The 23508-nt window shown below is 39.7% G+C and overlaps 1 protein-coding gene across 1 annotated transcript in view; it reads left to right on the top strand.

Annotated features, from left to right (window-relative positions):
* Positions 1-23508, top strand: part of LOC127852673 (DNA replication ATP-dependent helicase/nuclease DNA2-like) — a gene marked incomplete at its 5' end in the record, with an annotated part of 43296 nt that overhangs the window by 7891 nt on the left and 11897 nt on the right. The window contains 17 exons of the mRNA XM_052386623.1: positions 649-696; positions 2195-2261; positions 6963-7080; positions 8458-8626; positions 9310-9495; positions 10884-10967; positions 11316-11363; positions 11756-11803; positions 12108-12242; positions 12568-12702; positions 13288-13425; positions 14926-15051; positions 15837-15916; positions 17183-17235; positions 20005-20053; positions 20898-21013; positions 23199-23327. Of these exons, the coding sequence (XP_052242583.1) occupies positions 649-696; positions 2195-2261; positions 6963-7080; positions 8458-8626; positions 9310-9495; positions 10884-10967; positions 11316-11363; positions 11756-11803; positions 12108-12242; positions 12568-12702; positions 13288-13425; positions 14926-15051; positions 15837-15916; positions 17183-17235; positions 20005-20053; positions 20898-21013; positions 23199-23327 (1729 nt within the window). The remainder of the gene's footprint in view (positions 1-648; positions 697-2194; positions 2262-6962; positions 7081-8457; positions 8627-9309; positions 9496-10883; positions 10968-11315; positions 11364-11755; positions 11804-12107; positions 12243-12567; positions 12703-13287; positions 13426-14925; positions 15052-15836; positions 15917-17182; positions 17236-20004; positions 20054-20897; positions 21014-23198; positions 23328-23508) is intronic.

Below are 23508 nucleotides of genomic sequence, written 5' to 3'. Positions count from 1 at the left end.
AAGAGAACATCTGGTCCCCAAGATAAGTGTGTGATATTGAAGAGAACATATGGTCACCACGGTAAGTATGTGATATTGAAGAGAAAATCTGGTTCCCTAGGTAAGTGTGTAATATTGAAGAGAACATATGGTTCCTAAGGTAAGTGTGTGATATTGAAGAGAACATATGATCCCAAGGTAAGTTGTTGATATTGAAAGAGAACATATGGTTTCCTAGGTAAGTTTGTGATATTGAAGAGAACATACATCCCCAAGGTAAGTGTGGGTCAGTGCTTAGAGCAGCGTTTAGAAATATACATAATCTTAAGACAAATGAACTATTGCTATGATCATTTCTAATTAACATATTACCAACCAAAGTAAAAAATATCTGCATTGTAATTGTACGGATATATAATAATGTATTATGTCCTCCTAAATGGGGTTAATGCATGTGCGTAAAGTGTCGTCCCAGATTAGCCCTGTGCAGTCTGCACAGGCTTATCCAGTGTTGACACTTTCGGCTTTTATGATATTTTCTGTTTAAAGAAAGTATCTTGTAAGAAAATATCCAGTTTAGGCGGAAAGTGTCGTCCCTGATTCTGGGACGACACTTTACGCACATGCAATAAACCCCTTTTTCACAGAGCATGGCTTATATATTTTCAGGTTTGGTATCAAGGGGAAAATTGATCTCACAGTGGAAGCTAAATACAGGTACATATTAAATCTGACGTGTTATGTCATATTATACTATGTTCTGTTAAACAATTTTTGGGATTTTGTCCAGTGATTTTTTTTCCCAATATGACAGCCTCTTAAAGGCTGTTTCCCAATTGCAAAAGTAAAAAAGGCTGTTTCCCAATGTCAAAAAATAACATTTTTTCCCAAAAATCTGACAAAAAATTCACAAAAAATATACCAAACTTTTCCAATAAACTCAATTATTGGTTTATTGAGTTTATTATACAGCAATTTAATTCCCTACCACTTTACAATATTAATTTTAGAAAGCAGTTACATGCACGTGTAATCATTCGGTATACTGTTATTTATAATCATATTAATAATGTTGAATATTTCCCAATTTCATGGTATATCGCGTTTTTTTCCCCAATTAAAAATGCACAGGCTGTAAAATATAAAGCAAAAACACTATTGTCATTAAGTTAAGCAGCAGCTAGCATGTAAGTTAGCAAGCATATGACACGCTGACTACAAATGTCTGCACAAGATTATTGGAAAAATGGTATGATTATTGTCAGACCTATTTTATCGTTTGCTTTTTAACAAAACATATATCTCATTTTAGTTATATATGTTGAAAAAGTCTAAATGCTATTCACTGATGTAATGTAATTGTAACTTGTTAATGTCATAACAAGACAAAAAATGTTATTGGGCTAATAAAAATGCTCAAAATGTGTTTTACACTTGTTGAAGATAAAGAAAACAATCTATCATGTTAAAAATTATATTGGTAACTACAGCTTGACAGAGATTTCCATCAAATTTCCTATTTAAGAGCAGCTTTTTTCCACATGCTTAAAACATGATACACATAAGCTCTGCTCTGTGAAAAAGGGGTTTAATGCATGTGGGTAAAGTGTCATCTCAGATTAGCCTGTGCAATCTGCACTGGCTAATAAGGGATGACATTTTCCACTTGATGATATTTTCTGTTTAAAGAAAGTCTGTTCTTAGCAAAAATCCAGTTTAGGCGAAAAGTGTCGTCCCTGATTAACTTGTGCGGATTGCACAGGCTAATCTGGGACGACACTTTACGCACATGCATTAAACCCCTTTTTCACAGAGCACGACTCATATACAAATTGTGCTTTTGTTGTTTAAGTTAGTATTATTTGAATTATTTCTTTAATTGTGTGTATATTTACATACAAAATACCATCCTTGTCAGTTTATTTTGTAAATTAAGCTTGAAACAAGTCTTGGTTAGCGCTATGTTAGCTGGTCTGTCCTAGATGTCCATCTCAGATTAGCCTGTTTAGTCTGCACAGGCTTTTAAGGGACTACACTTCTACACTTTCCGCTTTAACTGGATTTTCGTTATGATGAGATTTCCTGTTAACGAAAAATGCCATAACAGAAAAAATTATTGTATACTTTATGAGAATGCATTTAGCCCTTTTTTTCCAGAATGGGGCTCACTGAAATCTTATTGTATTATTATACTTCCTTCATAGAATGAGCCCAGTAGAGTGACACTACCACTGGAGCTGAAGACTGGCAAGACCATCTTCTCTGTAGAACACAAGGGGCAGGTAGGTTAGACCAGCTTCTCTGTAGAACACAAGGGGCAGGTAGGTTAGACCAGCTTCTCTGAAGAACACAAGGGGCAGGTAGGTTAGACCAGCTTCTCTGTAGATCACAAGGGGCAGGTAGGTTAGACCAGCTTCTTTGTAGAACACAAGGGGCAGGTAGGTTAGACCAGCTTGTCTGTAGAACACAAGGGGCAGGGAGGTTAGTCCAGCTTCTCTGTAGAATACAAGGGGCAGGTAGATAAGACCAGCTTCTCTGTAGAACACAAGGGGCAGGTAGGTTAGACCAGCTTCTCTGTTGAACACAAGGGGCAGGTAGGTTAGACCAGCTTCTCTGTAGAACACAAGGGGCAGGTAGGTTAGACCAGCTTCTCTGAAGAACACAAGGGGCGGGTAGGTTAAACCCAGCTTCTCTGTAGAACACAAGGGGCAGGTAGGTTAGACCAGCTTCTTTGTAGAACACAAGGGGCAGGTAGGTTAGATCAGCTTCTACGTAGAACAAAAGGGGCAGGTAGGTTAGTCCAGCTTCTCTGTAGAATACAAGGGGCAGGTAGGTTAGACCAGCTTCTCTGTACAACACAAGGGGCATGTAGGTTAGACCAGCTTCTCTGTTGAACACAAGGGGCAGGTAGGTTAGACCAGCTTCCCTGTAGAACACAAGGGGCATGTAGGTTAGACCAGCTTCACTGCAGAACACAAGGGGCAGGTAGGTTAGACCAGCTTCTCTGTATAATACACGGGGTAGGAAGGTAGGTTAGACCAGCTTCTCTGTAGAACACAAGGGGCAGGTAGGTGGGACCCAGCTTCTCTGTAGAACACAAGGGGCAGGTAGGTTAGACCAGCTTCTCTGTAGAACACAAGGGGCAGGAAGGTTAGACCAGCTTCTCTGTAGAACACAAGGGGCAGGTTGGTTAGACCAGCTTTTCTGTATAACACAAGGGGCAGGTAGGTTAGACCAGCTTCTCTGTATAATACACGGGGTAGGTAGGTTAGACCAGCTTCTCTGTAGAACACAAGGGGCAGGTAGGTTAGGCCAGCTTCTCTGTAGAACACAAGGGGCGGGTAGGTTAGACCAGCTTCTCTGTAGAACACAAGGGGCAGGTAGGTTAGACCAGCTTCTCTGTTGAACACAAGGGGCAGGTAGGTTAGACCAGCTTCTCTGTTGAACACAAGGGGCAGGTAGGTTAGACCAGCTTCACTGTAGAACACAAGGGGCAGGTAGGTTAGACCAGCTTCTATGTAGAACACAAGGGGCAGGTAGGTTAGACCAGCTTCTCTGTAGAACACAAGGGGCAGGTAGGTTAGACCAGCTTCTCTGTAGAACACAAGGGGCAGGTAGGTTAGACCAGCTTCTCTGTTGAACACAAGGGGCAGGTAGGTTAGACCAGCTTCTCTGTTGAACACAAGGGGCAGGTAGGTTATGCCAAATTCTCTGTAGAACACAAGGGGCAGGTAGGTTAGCCCAGCTTCTCTGTAGAACACAAGGGACAGGTAGGTGGGACCAGCTTCTCTGTAGAACACAAGGGGCAGGTAGGTTAGACCAGCTTCTCTGTAGAACACATGGGGCAGGAAGGTTAGACCAGCTTCTCTGTAGAACACAAGGGGCAGGTTGGTTAGACCAGCTTCTCTGTAGAACACAAGGGACAGGTAGGTTAGACCAGCTTCTCTGTATAATACACAGGGTAGGTAGGTTAGACCAGCTTCTCTGTAGAACACAAGGGGCAGGTAGGTGGGACCAGCTTCTCTGTAGAACACAAGGGGCAGGTAGGTTAGACCAGCTTCTCTGTAGAACACAAGGGGCAGGAAGGTTAGACCAGCTTCTCTGTAGAACACAAGGGGCAGGTTGGTTAGACCAGCTTTTCTGTATAACACAAGGGACAGGTAGGTTAGACCAGCTTCTCTGTATAATACACGGGGTAGGAAGGTTAGACCAGCTTCTCTGTAGAACACAAGGGGCAGGTAGGTTAGACTAGCTTCTCTGTAGAACACAATGGGCAGGTAGGTTAGACCAGCTTCTTTGTAGAACACAAGGGGCGGAAGGTTAGACCAGCTTCTCTGTAGAACACAAGGGGCAGGTTGGGTTAGACCAGCTTCTCTGTAGAACACAAGGGCAGGTAGGTTAGACCAGCTTCTCTGTAGAACACAAGGGGCAGGTAGGTGAGACCAGATTCTCTGTAGAACACAAGGGGCAGGTAGGTAAGACCAGCTTCTCTGTAGAACACATGGGGCAGGTAGGTTAGACCAGCTTCTTTGTAGAACACAAGGGCAGGAAGGTTAGACCAGCTTCTCTGTAGAACACAAGGGGCAGGTTGGTTAGACCAGCTTTTCTGTATAACACAAGGGACAGGTAGGTTAGACCAGCTTCTCTGTATGATACACGGGGTAGGAAGGTTAGACCAGCTTCTCTGTAGAACACAAGGGGCAGGTAGGTTAGACCAGCTTCTCTGTAGAACACAAGGGGCAGGTAGGTTAGACCAGCTTCTTTGTAGAACACAAGGGGCAGGTAGGTTAGACCAGCTTCTCTGTAGAACACAAGGGGCACGTTGGTTAGACCAGCTTCTCTGTAGAACACAAGGGGCAGGTATGTTTAGAACCAGCTTCTCTGTAGAACACAAGGGGCAGGTAGGTGAGACCAGATTCTCTGTAGAACACAAGGGGCAGGTAGGTAAGACCAGCTTTTCTGTAGAACACAAGGGGCAGGTAGGTTAGACCAGCTTCTTTGTAGAACACAAGGGGCAGGGAGGTTAGACCAGCTTTTCTGTAGAACACAAGGGGCAAGTAGGTTAGACCAGCTTCTCTGTAGAATACAAGGGGCAGGTAGGTTAGACCAGCTTCTCTAAAGAACACAAGGGGCAGGTAGGGTTAGACCAGCTTCTCTGTAGAACACAAGGGGCATGTTGGTTAGACCAGCTTCTCTGTAGAACACAAGGGGGTAGGTAGGTAAGACCAGCTTTCCTGTAGAACACAAGGGGCAGGTAGGTTAGACCAGCTTCTCTGTAGAACACAAGGGGCAGGTAGGTTAGACCAGCTTCTCTGTGGAACACAAGGGACAGGTAGGTTAGACCAGCTTCTCTGTAGAACACAAGGGGCAGATAGGTTAGACCAGCTCTCTGTAGATCACAAGGAGCAGTAAGGTTAGACCAGCTTCTCTGTAGAACACAAGGGGCAGGTAGGTTAGACCAGCTTCTCTGTAGAACACAAGGGGCAGGTCGGTTAGACCAGCTTCTCTGTAGAACACAAGGGGCCAGTAGGTTAGACCAGCTTCTCTGTAGAACACAAGAGGCAGGTAGGTTAGACCAGCTTCTCTGTAGAACACAAGGGCAGGTAGGTGGGACCAGCTTCTCTGTAGAACACAAGGGGCAGGTAGGTTAGACCAGCTTCTCTGTAGAACACAAGGGGCAAGTAGGTCTCCAGGGTACCGGACAGAGGCTATGAAACTACTACTGTTTTGTTTATTTCAATATTGTGATTCAATAACTTTGATTGATTTTAAAAAGCTGTTTGAACTTTAAATTAAAGTAGATTGATCTTTAAAAAAAAGTTTGATCTTTAAAAGTAGTTTGATTTTAAAAGTAGTTTGATGTTTACAAGTAGTTTGATCTTAAAAAGTTGTTTGATCCTAAAAGTAGTTTGATCTTTTAAAGTAATTTGAGCTTTAAAATCAGCGTGTATGCATAACCAAACGTCTATTTGATTATGAAATTAATGTATTTACAGTCAAAACCCGATGGCTCGAACTTGCTTAACTCTAGTTTCCGGTTGGCTCAAACTCGCATCGAAGCACCGATTTTTTATGCATATATATTCATTTAAATTTGTCGGATGGCTCGAACTCGCTTGGCTCGAATTATCGGATGGCTCGAACTGTTTTCACAGTCCCGCTACAGTTTTTACACGTTCTTTTGTTCGGATGGCTCGAACTCGCTTTGGGTCCCAAAAAGTGTTATTCGATTAGGACCGCTTGATTAAAAGCATGCACAAATTGATTTAACACAGGTCCCATAAACTGTAAATTGATTAGGACAGCTTGATTAAAGGCACGCAATAATTGATTTAACACCTGTTTGCTAACGTGTCATCAACTCAATCGTTAATTGATTTGAGTAAAATATGACATTTTGTATGAAAGCTGGCGTTCTTGTAGATGCTGTATCATAATGGCTGCAGCGGCTAAATCGCTAAAAAGCTTCGTTTCTCGACGACAGCTACGGAATGCAACACAGACGGACATAATTTCATTCTTCAAAAAAATATAAATAAATAAAGAAATTTAGTGCTGTCTCGTATGTAAATAATGTGTATATAGTGCTGATGCATGTTTTGTTCTTTAGTGCTCTGTGTTACCTAAAAATGTGCTACGCTAAAACGTGCTGATATTTTCTAAATGCTATTTGTTAATAGTATTTGTAGCTGTTTTAAAATATTCGTACATTAAAGTATTACGTATATATTTGTTTCTTATGAACTTATAAATTCAAAAGCAGTAAGTAGTGCAAAGTAGTACGGAGTTTAAGCAATATGTGTACTCTTCAACTGGAGGTGAAAATGTACTGCAGACTCTTTCGTAAACAAAAGTTTATAAGAAATCGGATGACTCGAATTCAGGATGGCTTGAACTATTGTGTGCCGGTCCCGACGAGTTCGAGCCATCGAGTTTCGACTGTATTTTAAGGCAATGTGAATGATCTGTGTTGCATCCTCTAGGTATCCCTCTACTCAATGATGTATGGGGACAGAAGAAAGGACCCCAAGAAGGGGCTGCTCCTGTACCTCAAGGAGCCCAGTATGAAGGTGATCCCAGCAGAGCACATCCACCAGAAAGGTACTGCCTGCAGTGGGGCTCTAACTCTTTCAGTGCTGGAACCAAATTTTAAAGGCCTTTGCAAACAGTTTGGATCCTGATGAGACACCACAGAACGTGGCGTCTCATCAGGATCCAAACTGTTTGCTATTCTGATAGTGTACTTTGAAAAAAAAATCGAAGAAAATGCTAATTTTAGAATTCTGCAGACAACATTTAGCAGACAACAAATTCCCAGCATGCAAAGGGCTAAATCAGCAGCTGTGTTTGTAATAGTGTGCTTGTTGACTTGCTACATGGTATGAAATAAGCCTAAGCATGGGACAAACATATTTCAAGACTGCTTTAGTCCTGCAGGACAAGGGCCTTATAATGTTCACCCGTCCTGCAAACACATGCACTTAAAAAAATTCCCATATCACTTCTGAAATATTTTTTAAACCAGATTATTCATACTGGCTGATCGCAAAAATGTCATATTCATTATATGGGGAGGAAACCCAGTTGATTTAGTTGTTGGTTAATGCCTAATCGGACGAAGACTTTGTTTATCTTTTTTCCAATGTTTACTATCTGTTTTTGACCTTTCAACTTTGCCCCTACCCCCAATAAAAAACATGCGTATGTTTGACATTTTGCAGTCGAAATTCAGACTGGTTTAAAATCTTACAGTAAGATAACGACCTGAAAAATCGATGCAATGAACAAGAATCTTACTGGTCAGAAAATACATGTTTTATGATTTTTTTTCACTTTTGGCAAATTCACTCTTCCTTTATATATTTCACTCGTCATTACTAGCAGACGCGTGGAAAATTTTGTCCCTTTGCTTATCCAAGCAGAACACATCCAGCTGAAACAGAATTGCTATTAGGGGGCAATTGATGTGAAAAAGAACCCATAAGTCTTAAATCCTCATTATCTTAGTTTGAAAAATACCTCAAAAATAGATTTTTTATTTTCATGCCTTGAGAAATGACATGTAATATATTGTGGGGACAAAGAATAGACCTGTATCCCAATATTTACACTGTTGATTGGGTTATTCACATGCCTTTCAAAAATAATGCTAACCCTGTCCCCCATAAGAAGCAAAGTGGAAATAGCTTTTACAACCAGCATAAAACCAGAACAGCCTGCGAGTAACTCACAGTCTGTTTAGGTTTTATGCTGTTTGCTACTCATCAGTAACTAAGGGTTGGAAATGAAGCCTTTAAAACTTGAATTAAGTAAGAAAGGTATTTAATTGAATGTAACTTTGTAAAGGACTTAAATGCGTGAAAATATGTATCTAAGTGGTAAATGGTTAAAACAAAGTTCCCACTCATGACTCATAACACACTCCTACTCATAACACACAAAAACTGCATCTCCATCACAGTCATCACATTACCACAGGTTTGATACAAATGAGGAATGAGATGGCCTACTACATCTCCCGCCAAGTTGTGAAGACAGCAGACGACACAGGCATGACCTTCAACCTTGGCAGGCTGCCAGAACCCATCTCCAACACACGGGCGTGCCAGAAGTGTCCACAACTCATCAACTGTGCAATATATCAGAGGTGGGCTAACATTCAATGTATCGGAGGTGGGCTAACATTCAATATATCAGAGATGGGCTAACATTCAATATATCAGAAGTGGGCTAACATTCAATATATCAGAGGTGGAATAACATTCAATATATCAGAGGTGGGCATACATTCAATATAATTATCAGAGGTGGGCGTACATTCAATATATCAGAGGTGGGCGTACATCAAAACAGGATCAGGCCCCGTATTCACCAAACAATTCTTAGACTTAAGCCTAAAAATAAAGATTATTGAAACTGTGTTTTTCTCATAGTGTAAAACAGTTCAATATGATACAAAAATGTAATACAATCTTATAACATCATTTTTCATTCTGAACAATGTATTTACGACAGAAAGAAAATGTATGGCCTGTATATATTCAAATGCTGAATGTATTTTCTTGGTTCAAAGTCTATTTTATATTCTAAAGTCAAGAATCAGTTTGTGACCATGGGCCCATATCAGTTGTTTCAAGTTTTCTTAATCATTTCTTTTTCTTTTCTCTGTTGTCCCAGAGAATGATCAGTCTTGTAACAATATGACAACATTTGATATGTAATTGTTGAGGAAAAATTGCAAATAACATTTTCAAAGGTAAATGGATATTTCACCATCTTTGCGAAATTGTTATTCGATGAAAAAAGAAGACTTTTTAAACTGTTTTTCAGGGAGGTAGAGAGTAGACCACTGACCGGCGGTGCCATGGCTGGACTGGTCAATGAGAGCCTGGGTCACCTGACCCCTGATCACATGATGTACTTCGTCCAATGGTGTCTCATGTTAGATCTTGAGACACAGACCGACCAATCAAAGAAGACCGTAGCAAACATCTGGTGCAAAAGCTCTGTGGATAGGTTAGTTCTTTAAAATAAATAATCTAAAACTCTTATTAGAGAATATTAGTTGTCTGAAGGTTTTACATAAAGGCTGTAAGTTTTATGATTGAACCAAAATAGGGACAGCTTTGGAAGTCAGTTGTTCAGTTTGCATCTGTTTAACAAGAACATTTAACATTTTATTGAAATATTTAAATAGTTTTAGCTCACCTGAGCACACCATGCTCATAGTGAAGGGTCAAAAACTGGGTTACGGGTACTAGGTCAAATTAAAAAAATGCTCATGAACACTACTTTAATTCACATCATGATACTTTCTCAGAATATTTGTGCTTATGATATCTTGGTTGAGGTTGCAAATCTGTCATGTTCTTGACAAACTAAAATATAAACCCTAGTTTTTCTGTGCTATTGTTTCAGGGAGGAAGGAGGGGAGTGTTTAGGCGGGATGGTGCTGGAAACTGGAGGGGGCCAATTCTGATGATGGGGCTGCTGGTGAATCCAGTCTCATCACCTTCCACAGGCACAGAGACCACTGCAGGTAATGGTAGATAGTTAATCTGCAGGTTATGAAGACGCCAAATTTTCCATCGTGGACGTTCTTTATTGTCTGGAGGGAATTAGCTTTCTAGCTGCATGTAAAACTCTGACTGGAAATATTCTTATCGATTATATTTGTTTGTGGAAAATCTGCGCGAAAATCAGATTTGATCAGAAAAAAAAGGTGATGCATGTTAAGCTCTACATTAGACCAAACGCCAAAATTAGAAAGTCAATGCTGTCTTTATTTGTTATATGGGCCGTGTTTTGTGAAAAGGGGGTTAAATGAATGTGCGTAAAGTGTCATTTGAGATAAGCCAGTGCAACCCACACAGGCTAATCAAGGACGACACTAACCCGCTCATATGGTATTCTTTGTCTACAGAAAGTCTCTTCTTTGCAAAAATACAGTTTTGGCAAAAAGTCTTTTCCCTGATTAGCCTTTCTGGACTGCACAGGCTAATATGGGACGACACTTTACACACATGCATTTAACCCCCTTTTCACAGAACAAGGCTCATATGACCATTGGTGATAATACTCCGCTCAATTGCCCTCTTATTTACGTATATAATCAGCCATTTCAGGCCTGGTTTGTACAATGATACTGAGCCCTGTTCTGGGTTAACTGGGCCTATTGCATCTGCGTAATGTGTTGTCCCAGATTAGCCTGTGCATTTCAATTAGAATTTTTGCTTAGTAAAGACTTTCTTTTAACTAAAAATACCATGTAAGCGGAAAGTGCTGTCACTGTGGACTACACAGGCTAATCTGGGACGACACTTAAGCCGAGTTCTCCCAGAACAAGTCTCATATAATCAGCCATTTCAGGCCCAATTTTATGATAAAACTGGACTTGATTTCAGACAGGCCAGTCTATTCAGTGTGGGTCTTGATTTCAGACAGGTCAGTCTATCCAGTGTGGGTATCTGTGCCTATATTTCAGACAGGTCAGTCTATCCTGTGTGGGTATCTGTGCCTATATTTCAGACAGGCCAGTCTATCCAGTGTGGGTATCTGTGCCTATATTTCAGACAGGCCAGTCTATCCAGTGTTGGTATCTGTGCCTATATTTCAGACAGGCCAGTCTATCCAGTGTGGATATCTGTGCCTATATTTCAGACAGGCCAGTGTATCCATGGTGGGTATATGTGCCTATATTTCAGACAGGTCAGTCTATCCAGTGTGGGTATCTGTACCTATATTTCAGACAGGTCAGTCTATCCAGTGTGGGTATCTTTCCCTATATTTCAGACAGGTCAGTCTATCCAGTGTGGGTATCTGTGCCTATATTTCAGACAGGCCAGTCTATCCAGTGTGGGTATCTGTGCCTATATTTCAGACAGGTGAGTCTTTCCAGTGTGGGTATCTGTGCCTATATTTCAGACAGGCCAGTCTATCCAGTGTGGGTATCTGTGCCTATATTTCAGACAGGCCAGTCTATCCAGTGTGGGTATCTGTGCCTATATTTCAGACAGGCAAGTCTGTCCAGTGTGTTTCTCTGTGCCTATATTTCAGACAGGCCAGTCTATCCAGTGTGTGTATCTGTGCCTATATTTCAGACAGGCCAGTCTACCCAGTGAGGATATCTGTGCCTATATTTTAGACAGGTCAGTCTATCCAGTGTGGGTATCTTTCCCTATATTTCAGACAGACCAGTCTATCCAGTGTGGGTATCTGTACCTATATTTCAGACAGGTTCGTCTATCCAGTGTGGGTATCTGTGCCTATATTTCAGACAGGCCAGTCTATCCAGTGTGGGTATCTGTGCCTATATTTCAGACAGGTCAGTCTATCCAGTGTGGGTATCTGTGCCTATATTTCAGACAGGCCAGTCTATCCAGTGTGGGTATCTGTGCCTATATTTCAGACAGGCCAGTCTATCCAGTGTGGGTATCTGTGCCTATATTTCAGACAGGCCAGTCTATCCAGTGTGGGTATCTGTGCCTATATTTCAGACAGACCAGTCTATCCAGTGTGGGTATCTGTGCCTATATTTCAGACAGGCCAGTCTATCCAGTGTGGGTATGTGTGCCTATATTTCAGACAGGCCAGTCTATCCAGTGTGGGTATCTGTGCCTATATTTCAGACAGGCCAGTCTATCCAGTGTGGGTCTTGATTTCAGACAGGCCAGTCTATCCAGTGTGGGTCTTGATTTCAGACAGGCCAGTCTATCCAGTGTGGGTATCTGTGCCTATATTTCAGACAGGCCAGTCTATCCAGTGTGGGTATCTGTGCCTATATTTCAGACAGGCCAGTCTATCCAGTGTGGGTATATGTGCCTATATTTCAGACAGGCCAGTCTATCCAGTGTGGGTCTATATTTCAGACAGGTCAGTCTATCCAATGTGGGTATCTGTACCTATATTTCAGACAGGCCAGTCTATCCAGTGTGGGTATCTGTGCCTATATTTCAGACAGGCCAGTCTATCCAGTGTGGGTATCTGTGCCTATATTTCAGACAGGCCAGTCTATCCAGTGTGGGTATCTGTGCCTGTATTTCAGACAGGCCAGTCTATCCAGTGTGGGTATCTGTGCCTATATTTCAGACAGGCCAGTCTATCCAGTGTGGGTCTTGATTTCAGACAGGCCAGTCTATCCAGTGTGGGTCTTGATTTCAGACAGGCCAGTCTATCCAGTGTGGGTATCTGTGCCTATATTTCAGACAGGCCAGTCTATCCAGTGTGGGTATCTGTGCCTATATTTCAGACAGGCCAGTCTATCCAGTGTGGGTATCTGTGCCTATATTTCAGACAGGCCAGTGTATCCAGTGTGGGTATATGTGCCTATATTTCAGACAGGCCAGTCTATCCAGTGTGGGTCTATATTTCAGACAGGTCAGTCTATCCAATGTGGGTATCTGTACCTATATTTCAGACAGGCCAGTCTATCCAGTGTGGGTATCTGTGCCTATATTTCAGACAGGCCAGTCTATCCAGTGAGGGTATCTGTGCCTATATTTCAGACAGGCCAGTCTATCCAGTGTGGGTATCTGTGTCTATATTTCAGACAGGCCAGTCTATCCAGTGTGGGTCTATATTTCAGACAGGCAAGTCTATCCAGTGTGGGTATCTGTGCCTATATTTCAGACAGGCCAGTCTATCCAGTGTGGGTCTATATTTCAGACAGACCAGTCTATCCAGTGTGGGTCTATATTTCAGACAGACCAGTCTATCTTGTGTGGGTCTATATTTCAGACAGACCAGTCTATCCAGTGTGGGTCTATATTTCAGACAGACCAGTCTATCCAGTGTGGGTCTATATTTCAGACAGGCCAGTCTATCCAGTGTGGGTATCTGTGCCCATGACAGTGTGGTGGTCAGCAGAGAGAGCCCGGCCTGGGTGGCGGTCTGCACAGGCTTCGTGCACGAGATCACCCCGCTTACCATCACCATACTCACTGAGAGGTATAGTGGGCACTTAACATGTGAGATGCTGTGGGAAAAAGGGATTTAACCCATTTATGCCTAGTGGACTCTCCCATCCTTCTATATTGGATCAATTTATTTCCAAAATTAGGGATGTCTTAGTATATTTATTTCTATATTTAGAATATTTTTTTACAGAAATTCCTTTAAGCAAACAGCGCAGACCCAGGGTCTACGCTGTTTGCCAAGGCCTTTTTCTAGACGCTAGGCATAAATGGATTAATGCATGTGCGTAAAGTGTAGTATTAGATAAGCTTGTGCAGTCCCTACAGGCTAAACAGGGACTACACTATCTGCTTGAATGGAATTGTTTGTTGAAAGGAAGTCGCTTAGCAAAAATCCGGTTTAAGAGAAAAGTGTTGTCCCTTATAAGCCTGTGTGGACTGCAAAGGGTTATCTGGGATGACACTTTACGCACATGTATTAAACCTTTTTTCCCAACACTTGTTATCATTGAGTTACTTGTATTGGTTGCAAAATTTAATAATAACTTGTTTAATTATATGTACATGAATACTGTGTTATGCATATGAACATCACAAGTTCTTGTTGACACCAATTAATTTAGCCTGCATATACAAGAATGAGCATTCATACCTGTACATTTAGTATGATATTCAACTAATGAATATTTCAATCTTTAAATTTTGGCAACTAAAACAGTTTGTTTTTTAAGCTATGGAGATTTCATGATAATTGTGTATCATTTATGTAGGTAATTATTATATCATAATGGATTAACCCCAGTCTATAATTCAAGCCTTAACCCTTTGAATGCTGGGAAATTTGTCTTCTGTTAAAATGTCGTCTGCTGAATTTCTAAAATTAGCATTTTCTTCGATTTTTTTCAAAGAATACTATCAGAATAGCAAACAGTTTGGATCCTGATGAGACGCCACGTTTTGTGGCGTCTCATCTGGATCCAAATTGTTTGCAAAGGCCTTCAAAATTCGGTTCCAACACTGAAAGAGTTAAGGGTGTTAAACCCTTTACTACTTAGCTACATATTTCAACACATTTTAAGTTCTATAGAAAATCCATTTAAATTCCCTTCTTAATATATTCAAGTTTGAAAGGCTTCATTCCCAACCCTTAGATACTGATGAGAAGCAAACAGCTTGACACTTAAACAGACTGCAAGTAAATCGCAGGATATTCTGGTTTTATGATAATGCTGTTTGCACATAGCCATTTTCTCTTTGCTTCTGAGTGGAAAAGGGTTAACAGTCATGTTCTTAGAAAACTAGGCTTAATACATGTTTGCACAGGCTAATCAGGGCCGACACTTTCGGTATAAAATGTATTGTTTTATAGAAGTGACTTTCTTTAAACCAAAAATTCCATAATAGCAGACATGCTTGTCCCTGATAAGCCAATGTGAACTGCACAGGCTAAGATGGGACGACACTTTATGCACATGCATTAAGCCCAGTTTTCTCAGAATGAGGCTCATTTCCTACATGATGGTCATGGTTCCAGAGAGGGTATAGAGCGGCTGCACAGTCTAAGCGATGTGTTATGGCGGATTGACAAGTGTGACAACTTCAGTACGGCTGGTATCCTGTACACCAGCGTGTCCAGGCTTATGTTGGATACACCACAGAGGTGGGTAGGCTGACAGAGAGATAGGATAGTTTCAAAAGGTGGACATGGATTGTTTTCTGTTATATCTGTTATATGAATATCAGTGCTAGTTACTATTTCTGACTCTACAAACCAATTCTATGTATCCCTTTCCAAATTATGATATGAGCTGCGCTCTGTGAAAAGGGGGTTTAATGCATGTGGGTAAAGTAGGCAGCACAGGCTAATCAGGGAGGACACTTTCCGCCTCAACTGGGTTTTTTGCGAAGATGAGACTTTCTTTAAACGAAAAATATCATAAAAGTGGAAAGTGCTGTCCCTGATTAGCCTGTGTGGACTGCAGAGGCTAATCAGGTACGACACCTTATGGTCATGCATTTAACCCCCTTTTCACAGAGCACGGCCCATATATAACCAACTATAATAGTTCTTTCTTTAATAATTTCAAAGTCAAATTAATGTTTAGCAATGAGATCTAAGTAATACTAAGTAAAATTATTGTGATAACTAATTTTGACATATTTCATATAACAAAATGTTTCTGCTAAAAATGCCTGACTGTTTGCCATGAATTCTAAATGTGTTAAATCAAGAAAATTTAAGTTAGATTTTTCTCGGCTTAAAAAAAAATATTTTTCTAAAAATGTTTGAAGTAACATATGTTATCCAAACAGTAAAATATTCAATTTGAGGAATTAATTGCTATTTTCACTAGTATTGATTACGTTACTGCCATAAATGAACATGTATCTCGGAATGCTACGTTGTATTATTGAAAAAATGAATACTAAATGTGTGTTTTTCAGTAACAAGTTACGCAGACTGATCATAGACAAGGTTAAGCCTGAATTCGTCAACACTCTGTCAAAGGGAAACATTGAAAAAGGTGAACAACAACATCGCAATCTCTGGGACCTCTTTTCCGCATTTTAACATGAAACATTTATTTCCAATTTTAATACAAATCTATAGGTCAAGTGTAATTACTCTAGTTTTCAATTTTAAAATTATTGTTCTTTACTCAAAGTTTTTATTACTACAAATTGAGGAAACATATTACTTGATATTATAATGGAATATTTTCATGAAACCCAATTGACAGAGACCATAAAATTTTATAAGCCGCATCATGGAAAATGTGGTAGGCATAGCACCAGACCAGCCTGCGCGTTCAAGCAGTCTAGTCAAGAGCTACCCAGTCTGTTAATCAGATTTTTAAACCTTACATGAAGTTATAGCAGATTGTGTACCTCCTTATCAGGTCTTTGCTTATGCACAGGCTCATTTGGAGATGTCCGTATATGGCATAAGACCCAATTTTGCATGATGCAGCTAATATATAACAAGACATTGTATGTGGTTGTGTATGCGGACAAGCAGACTATTACTGAGGATTGTACAATTGTTTCTGCTCAATAACTCATGAACAATTGGAGGCAATGAAATAAAACTAAAGATGCCTGATGATGAGACCTTGCTTTGAATTGCATATTGTATGTGACTGTCGTTAAAGTGTAAAAAAACGAGAGATATTGTTTTGGCTACTTTAACAAAACACTATACATACATCCAGATGAATTGTATGAAATGCCTGTTATGTGTTAGGTGAGGTCAATTACTAAAAATGTTTATTTATTTTTTGCTCAATAACTTGAATCCAGACTAAGACGGGTTATAAACAATCGTGAAATTATTTACACACATGTTAGGTTCGGCTAGCTCTTGAACCGCTATGGATTGACCCCTCCAAGGCGATGATCCCAGCTTGAATCTTGAATCACTCTATGTGTTAAGTTTGTGCTCTGTTATAAAAGTAGTTGATAAGGGCAAACATTTCTCTCCTGATAAAGTTTCTGGAGTTTCACTGAGTGCTATTTTAACACTTTAACACTTAGATAATGTGTTTTCCTGCACTTGCTGTCCGTTAGAAAGTTATATTTAATGTAAAACCTTTCTTACAAGATTTCAGTTTTTAAGACTTCATCTCAAAACCTTAGATACTGATGAGCGCAAAAAGCATAAAACCTGAACAGAATGCTAGTTACTCGCAGGCTGTTCAGGTTTTATGCTGTTTGCAAAAGCCATTTTCACTTTGCTTCTTATGGGGGAAAGGGTTAAAGCATTGTTTATTCGATTTTTTCTCTTTTCGCAGTGAAGGCCATATTCAAAAGTCTGAACCAGCCACAGAAAACAGCCATTTTAAAGGTACTTCACTGTGTTTTTAGTTATAAGGATCTAGTTGAGTTGAATTGTCATATTTTTTCATCATTTTGCATAAAAGGTGTTTTAAGAGTGAACGTTATTAGACAAAAAAGGGATGTATACATTCTACAAGTTATACATGTTTTGTTCATTAACTGCCATTCACCCTTTCCCACTTGGAAGCAAAGTGAAATTGGCTATGCGCAAACAGCATAAAACCAGAACAGCCTGCAAGTTACTCGCAGTCTGTTCAGGTTTTATGATGTTTGCTTCTCATCAGTATCAATGGTTTGGAGATGAAGCCTAGAAAATTTGGTTCTAGTAAGAGAGGTCTTAAATTCAATATATTACTTTCTAAGGGACTACAAATGCGTGATAATACGCATCTGAGTGATAACGGGTTTAACATTATTATTATGTATGATCCGTGGTAAGCATCAATAATTAATCAAACATGTTTTAGGGCCTTGCTGTATGAAGAAGGGGCTTAATTACAGGGTTATGTGGGACACATTCTGCTTAAAATGGATTTTTGTATTGAAAAGGCTTTCATTAAATGCAAAATTCCATAAAAGAAGAAAGTATTGTACCTGATAGATAACCTGCGTTATAATAACCTGCACAAGCTAATCTTCAACAACACTACACACATACCTCAAGTCCCTTTTTCCCAGAGAGCTGCTATTTGTATGTGTAATAGTCAGCTAGATCTTCTAGTACACACACAAATAATAGGAAACTAATTTATCGTTTACATTTGAGCTGTGCTCTGTGAAAAGTGGGTTTAATGCGTGTGCTTAAATCTGACTAATCTGGGATGACACTACACATATGCATTTAACCCCTTTTTCATAGAGCATGGCCCATTTGTTATTTTGTAACAAGATCATTGTTATCATTTACAAAGGTTTCCAACCAATTGTTAAAGTTTGTACAAACACAGCTCTTAGCTTTGCTCTTAGCTTTGCTCTTAATTGATGAATACTGAATGACAGGATTATTTACTGTGACCTGGTTGCTATTTATAATGTGTAAATGGAAATAATGTACTGAAATATAATAATTAGCTCTTCTGAAAAAAGAATGAAATTGATGAAAGATTTTAGTTAAATGTGAATGTATTTATTAAGGTCATTTAGGCTTATTGAGACCTTAAACCCTTACCTCTTAGATACATATTTAACCCTTTGCCACTTAGATACATATTTAACCCTTTGCCACTTAGATACATATTTAACCCTTTACCTCTTAGATATGTATTTAACCCTTTGCCACTTAGATACGTATTTAACCCTTTGCCACTTAGATACATATTTAACCCTTTACCTCTTAGATACATATTTAACCCTTTGCCACTTAGATACATATTTAACCCTTTGCCACTTAGATACATATTTAACCCTTTACCTCTTAGATACGTATTTAACCCTTTACCTCTTAGATACATATTTAACCCTTTGCCACTTAGATACATATTTAACCCTTTACCACTTAGATACGTATTTAACCCTTTTCCACTTTATACGTACTTTGACGCTTTTGTAGTCCCTTAGAAAGAAGAATTTAATGTAAGACCTTTCCTACTAGATTCAAGTTTTAAAGACTTCATTTCCAAGCCTTAGGTACTGATGTTATACGCAGGCTGTTCTTGTTTTATGCTGTTTGCACTTAGCCGTTTTCAAGTTGCTTCTGAGTGGGAAAGGGTAAAGTATGCTCCCATGTTATAGCAAGTACTTGATGTCTTTTATTTATAGTTGAACTATGACCGCTCCGCGAAAGTGGCTTACAGATTTGACTTTTAAATTAAAACATGGGCCACATTCTAGGAAAACTGGACATAATACATGTGCGTTAAGTGTCACTTCAGATAACCCTGTGCAGTCCGCACAGGCTTATCAAAGATAACACTTTCTGCTTTCTGGGGATTTGTATGCCCCCGGATTGAAAGATTGGGGGTATATTGTTTTTGGCCTGTCTGTCTGTCACAGTGTCAGTCATTCATTGTGTGTGTCCCAAAACTTTAACCTTAGTCATAAATTTTGCAATATTGAAGATAGCAACTTGATATTTGGCATGCATGTGTATCTCATGAAGCTGCACATTTTGAGTGGTGAAAGGTCAAGGTCATCTTTCAAGGTCAAAAGTCAAAAAATACAATCCAAGGGAAGTAATAAGTTTTAAAAGGGAGATAATTTCTAAACCTGCCAAATGATATATTGAAATTTTATTTCAAAGCGGCGCAATAGGGGGCATTGTGTTTCTGAAAAACACATCTCTTGTTTGTTTAAAGGAACTCTCTTTCTAGAAAAGATCAAGTTTAGGCAGAAAGTGTTGTCTGTGCGGAATGCACAGTCTTATCTGGGATGACAGTTTACGCGCATGCATTAAGACCAGTTTTCCCAGAATGAGGCTCACTTAATTTGACTGTAAAGGATTTCCCTATTAGGAGAGGGGCATTTTTAGCGAGGCTGTTTTCGGAGAAAACCCGAGCTTTTATCATAGCCAGCTCATCGTGTCGTCCGCCGTCCGCTGTAGGCGTGCAAAAACCTTTACATTGGCTCTAAAATCAAAGTGCTTCCACCTACAACTTTGAAACTTATGTAGATGCACCTTGATGAGTTCTACACGCCACACCCATTTTGGGTCACTAGGTCAAAGGTCAAGGTCACTGTGAAAAAAAATTCTGACAAGCTTTTGCAGCCAAGCGTGGCACCCATTATGCGGTGCTCTTGTCCTAGATGCAATCATATGTATATAAATTTCTATGCACAGGTTCTGATGAGTAAAGATTATGTGCTCATCAAGGGATACCCTGGCACTGGTAAGATAGATTAAACCTATTTATTTTAACTTGATTGCATAGAAAGCCTAAGGCTTAATATTTGAAAGTCTTGAGTCCGTTTCCTGGGACTAGAACCAGTACTTGGTGTCTATGTGGGAAATCTAAAGAACGCTCACAGTGTGGATCGAACCTGTGACCCTCGATCGCTAGGTGGACACCATATCCACTACACCACTGTGACGTCACTGGTAAGATAACCCAATACTCATGCAATATACTTACTACATGTGCATGCACCAAAACGTTGGACTACAAATTGGATAATTGAAGGTTCGAAAACAGGCTTGACCACAAAACTTGTGTGGTGATTGGTCATGGAATCCTTTCTACGGTTTATTTCACTCCTACATTGATTCAAGAAGGGACATTGTCACTTACTGATAGTTTATGCTTTTAGTATTCATAGACGAGCTGACGTAGGAAAAGTGTGTTGGTTAACTGACTGCTTTGATGTGACAGAAATACTGATACTGTAAAAAATGGTTAACAATCCATTTAAAGAAACAAACTTTGTTGCAAATCAAGTTGACTATATATTTGTATTTTTTTATGCAATATTCTTTTATTATGCATTTCACTATCGTGATGACTTATGGTTTTATCCATGAAATGACATTTTTACAGTATTTGATCTGGTAATAACCTATTTTGTTACTTTTATACCTTTATTTGATTGTTTCTTGTAGTCTTTTTTCACAATTTTAGAACGCTTTTAAGTAATGTGCATACAAAACTGGCTTATCTGGGACGATACTTTACGCACAAGCGTTATGATCAATTTTCTCAAAAGCAGCTCTATTTGTTATTGTCCTCGTGCTTCCAGGAAAGACGTCCACCATCGTTGCAATGGTGAAGGTGCTGCATGCCCTGGGTCTCTCTGTTCTTCTCACCAGCTACACACACTCTGCCGTTGACAACATCCTGCTCAAACTCAAACAGGTACAAGAACTGGTGTAACAGCAGGGCCCTTATTTGGCCGTTTTTGGGGCCGAAATTTTTGGGCCCCATTCCCCTCTTAAAATAGTACAATTTTTTCCCCTATTTCAGCTAAAAATATCCCCCTCAAAAAAATTTATTTTTTATTTTTTTATTTTATACCTTAGTTGCCAGCTGGTATTGTGCTATTAACTTTTGATTAAATGTTTATTTATGTAAATTACATTAAAATATAGAAATTTCAAGTGCTGAATGGTTGGTGAAAATATCTTCTAAAATTCCCTTTTTCCCCCTAAACAACGCGAAATTCCTCCCTTTAAGGGCCCCCGGCCCCAATCCCCCAAAGTGTAGCAAGGGCCATGAACAGACATTTAGTTGAGCAAGCATGAATGATACTGGAACATGCAGACTGGTGTAACAGGCATTTAGTTGAGCAAGCATGAATGATACTGGAACATGCAGACTGGTGTAACAGGCATTTAGTTGAGCAAGCATGAATGATACTGGAACATGCAGACTGGTGTAACAGACATTTAGTTGAGCAAGCATGAATGATACTGGAACATGCAGACTGGTGTAACAGACATTTAGTTGAGCAAGCATGAATGATACTGGAACATGCAGACTGGTGTAACAGACATTTAGTTGAGCAAGCATGAATGATACTGGAACATGCAGACTGGTGTAACAGACATTTAGTTGAGCAAGCATGAATGATACTGGAACATGCAGATTGGTGTAACAGACATTTAGTTGAGCAAGCATGAATGATACTGGAACATGCAGACTGGTGTAACAGACATTTAGTTGAGCAAGCATGAATGATACTGGAACATGCAGATTGGTGTAACAGGCATTTAGCTGAGCAAGCATGAATGATACTGGAACATGCAGACTGGTGTAACAGACATTTAGCTGAGCAAGCATGAATGATACTGGAACATGCAGACTGGTGTAACAGACATTTAGTTGAGCAAGCATGAATGATACTGGAACATGCAGACTGGTGTAACAGACATTTAGTTGAGCAAGCATGAATGATACTGGAACATGCAGACTGGTGTAACAGACATTTAGTTGAGCAAGCATGAATGATACTGACACATGCAGACTGGTGTAACAGGCATTTAGTTGAGCAAGCATGAATGATACTGGAACATGCAGACTGGTGTAACAGACATTTAGTTGAGCAAGCATGAATGATACTGGAACATGCAGACTGGTGTAACAGACATTTAGTTGAGCAAGCATGAATGATACTGGAACATGCAGACTGGTGTAACAGACATTTAGCTGAGCAAGCATGAATGATACTGGAACATGCAGACTGGTGTAACAGGCATTTAGTTGAGCAAGCATGAATGATACTGAAACATGCAGACTGATGTAACAGACATTTAGTTGAGCAAGCATGAATGATACTGGAACATGCAGATTGGTGTAACAGACATTTAGTTGAGCAAGCATGAATGATAATGAAACATGCAGACTGGTGTAACAGGCATTTAGTTGAGCAAGCATGAATGATACTGGAACATGCAGACTGGTGTAATAGACATTTAGCTGAGCAAGCATGAATGATACTGGAACATGCAGACTGGTGTAACCGGCATTTAGTTGGGCAAGCATGAATGATACTGGAACATGCAGACTGGTGTAACAGACATTTAGTTGAGCAAGCATGAATGATACTGGAACATGCAGATTGGTGTAACAGACATTTAGTTGAGCAAGCATGAATGATACTGGAACATGCAGACTGCTCAGGCTAATCTGGGACAACACTTTACTCACATTCATTAAGCCCAGTTTTCCCACAAAGTGGCTCATTTACATTATGATATTATAATTTCAAAATAACCTGTTTGGCACAGACAATTGTAATAATATTGCCCCATTATTAAAATTGTCAAGCAAGCCTGGTTGCTTTACCTTCTTGGAACAGAGATAATGTTAGAAGCTGGCTTGTATAAAACAGGTAATTGAAGTATGAATGGTTTAAAATATACCTCTTTTATGTACAGAGCTAACATGATGAAAGTTATGTGTGATCTAACAGAGTTGGTCAGTTTTAAAAATTACAATATGTATCTATAAAAATAATTAAACAATTGTGAAACATTCATATTTTACTGACTGGTCTCATTTTATTGGAATTATGAATGAATGTGTTCATTTAATTGTGTAGGACAGCATGAGTTTTCTGCGTGTTGGCCGCGTGTCCAAGGTGCACCCAGAAATCCGGCCTTTCTCAGTGGACAGTCTGACTGCAGGGTTCACCACTGTGGACCAGCTGGAGGCATTTTATATGAAACAGGTATGGAGTTGTCTATCTTATGGATGTCATTTTCCCCTTTTTACATGTTATATTATGAAACCTGTCATCTGTAACCATCAGATAATTTGAATGGCTGTGTGTCTTCTGGATGTAATTTATCATATAACAACCCATTATATAAATGTTGACTTTGTTCTCTGTAAAAACAAGACTGACTGCA

This window comes from Dreissena polymorpha, chromosome 12, assembly GCF_020536995.1.
Source record: "Dreissena polymorpha isolate Duluth1 chromosome 12, UMN_Dpol_1.0, whole genome shotgun sequence".
Classification (NCBI taxonomy): domain Eukaryota; kingdom Metazoa; phylum Mollusca; class Bivalvia; order Myida; family Dreissenidae; genus Dreissena; species Dreissena polymorpha.
Note: the sequence above shows the minus strand (reverse complement) of the source record. Positions and strands in the feature narration are given on the sequence as shown.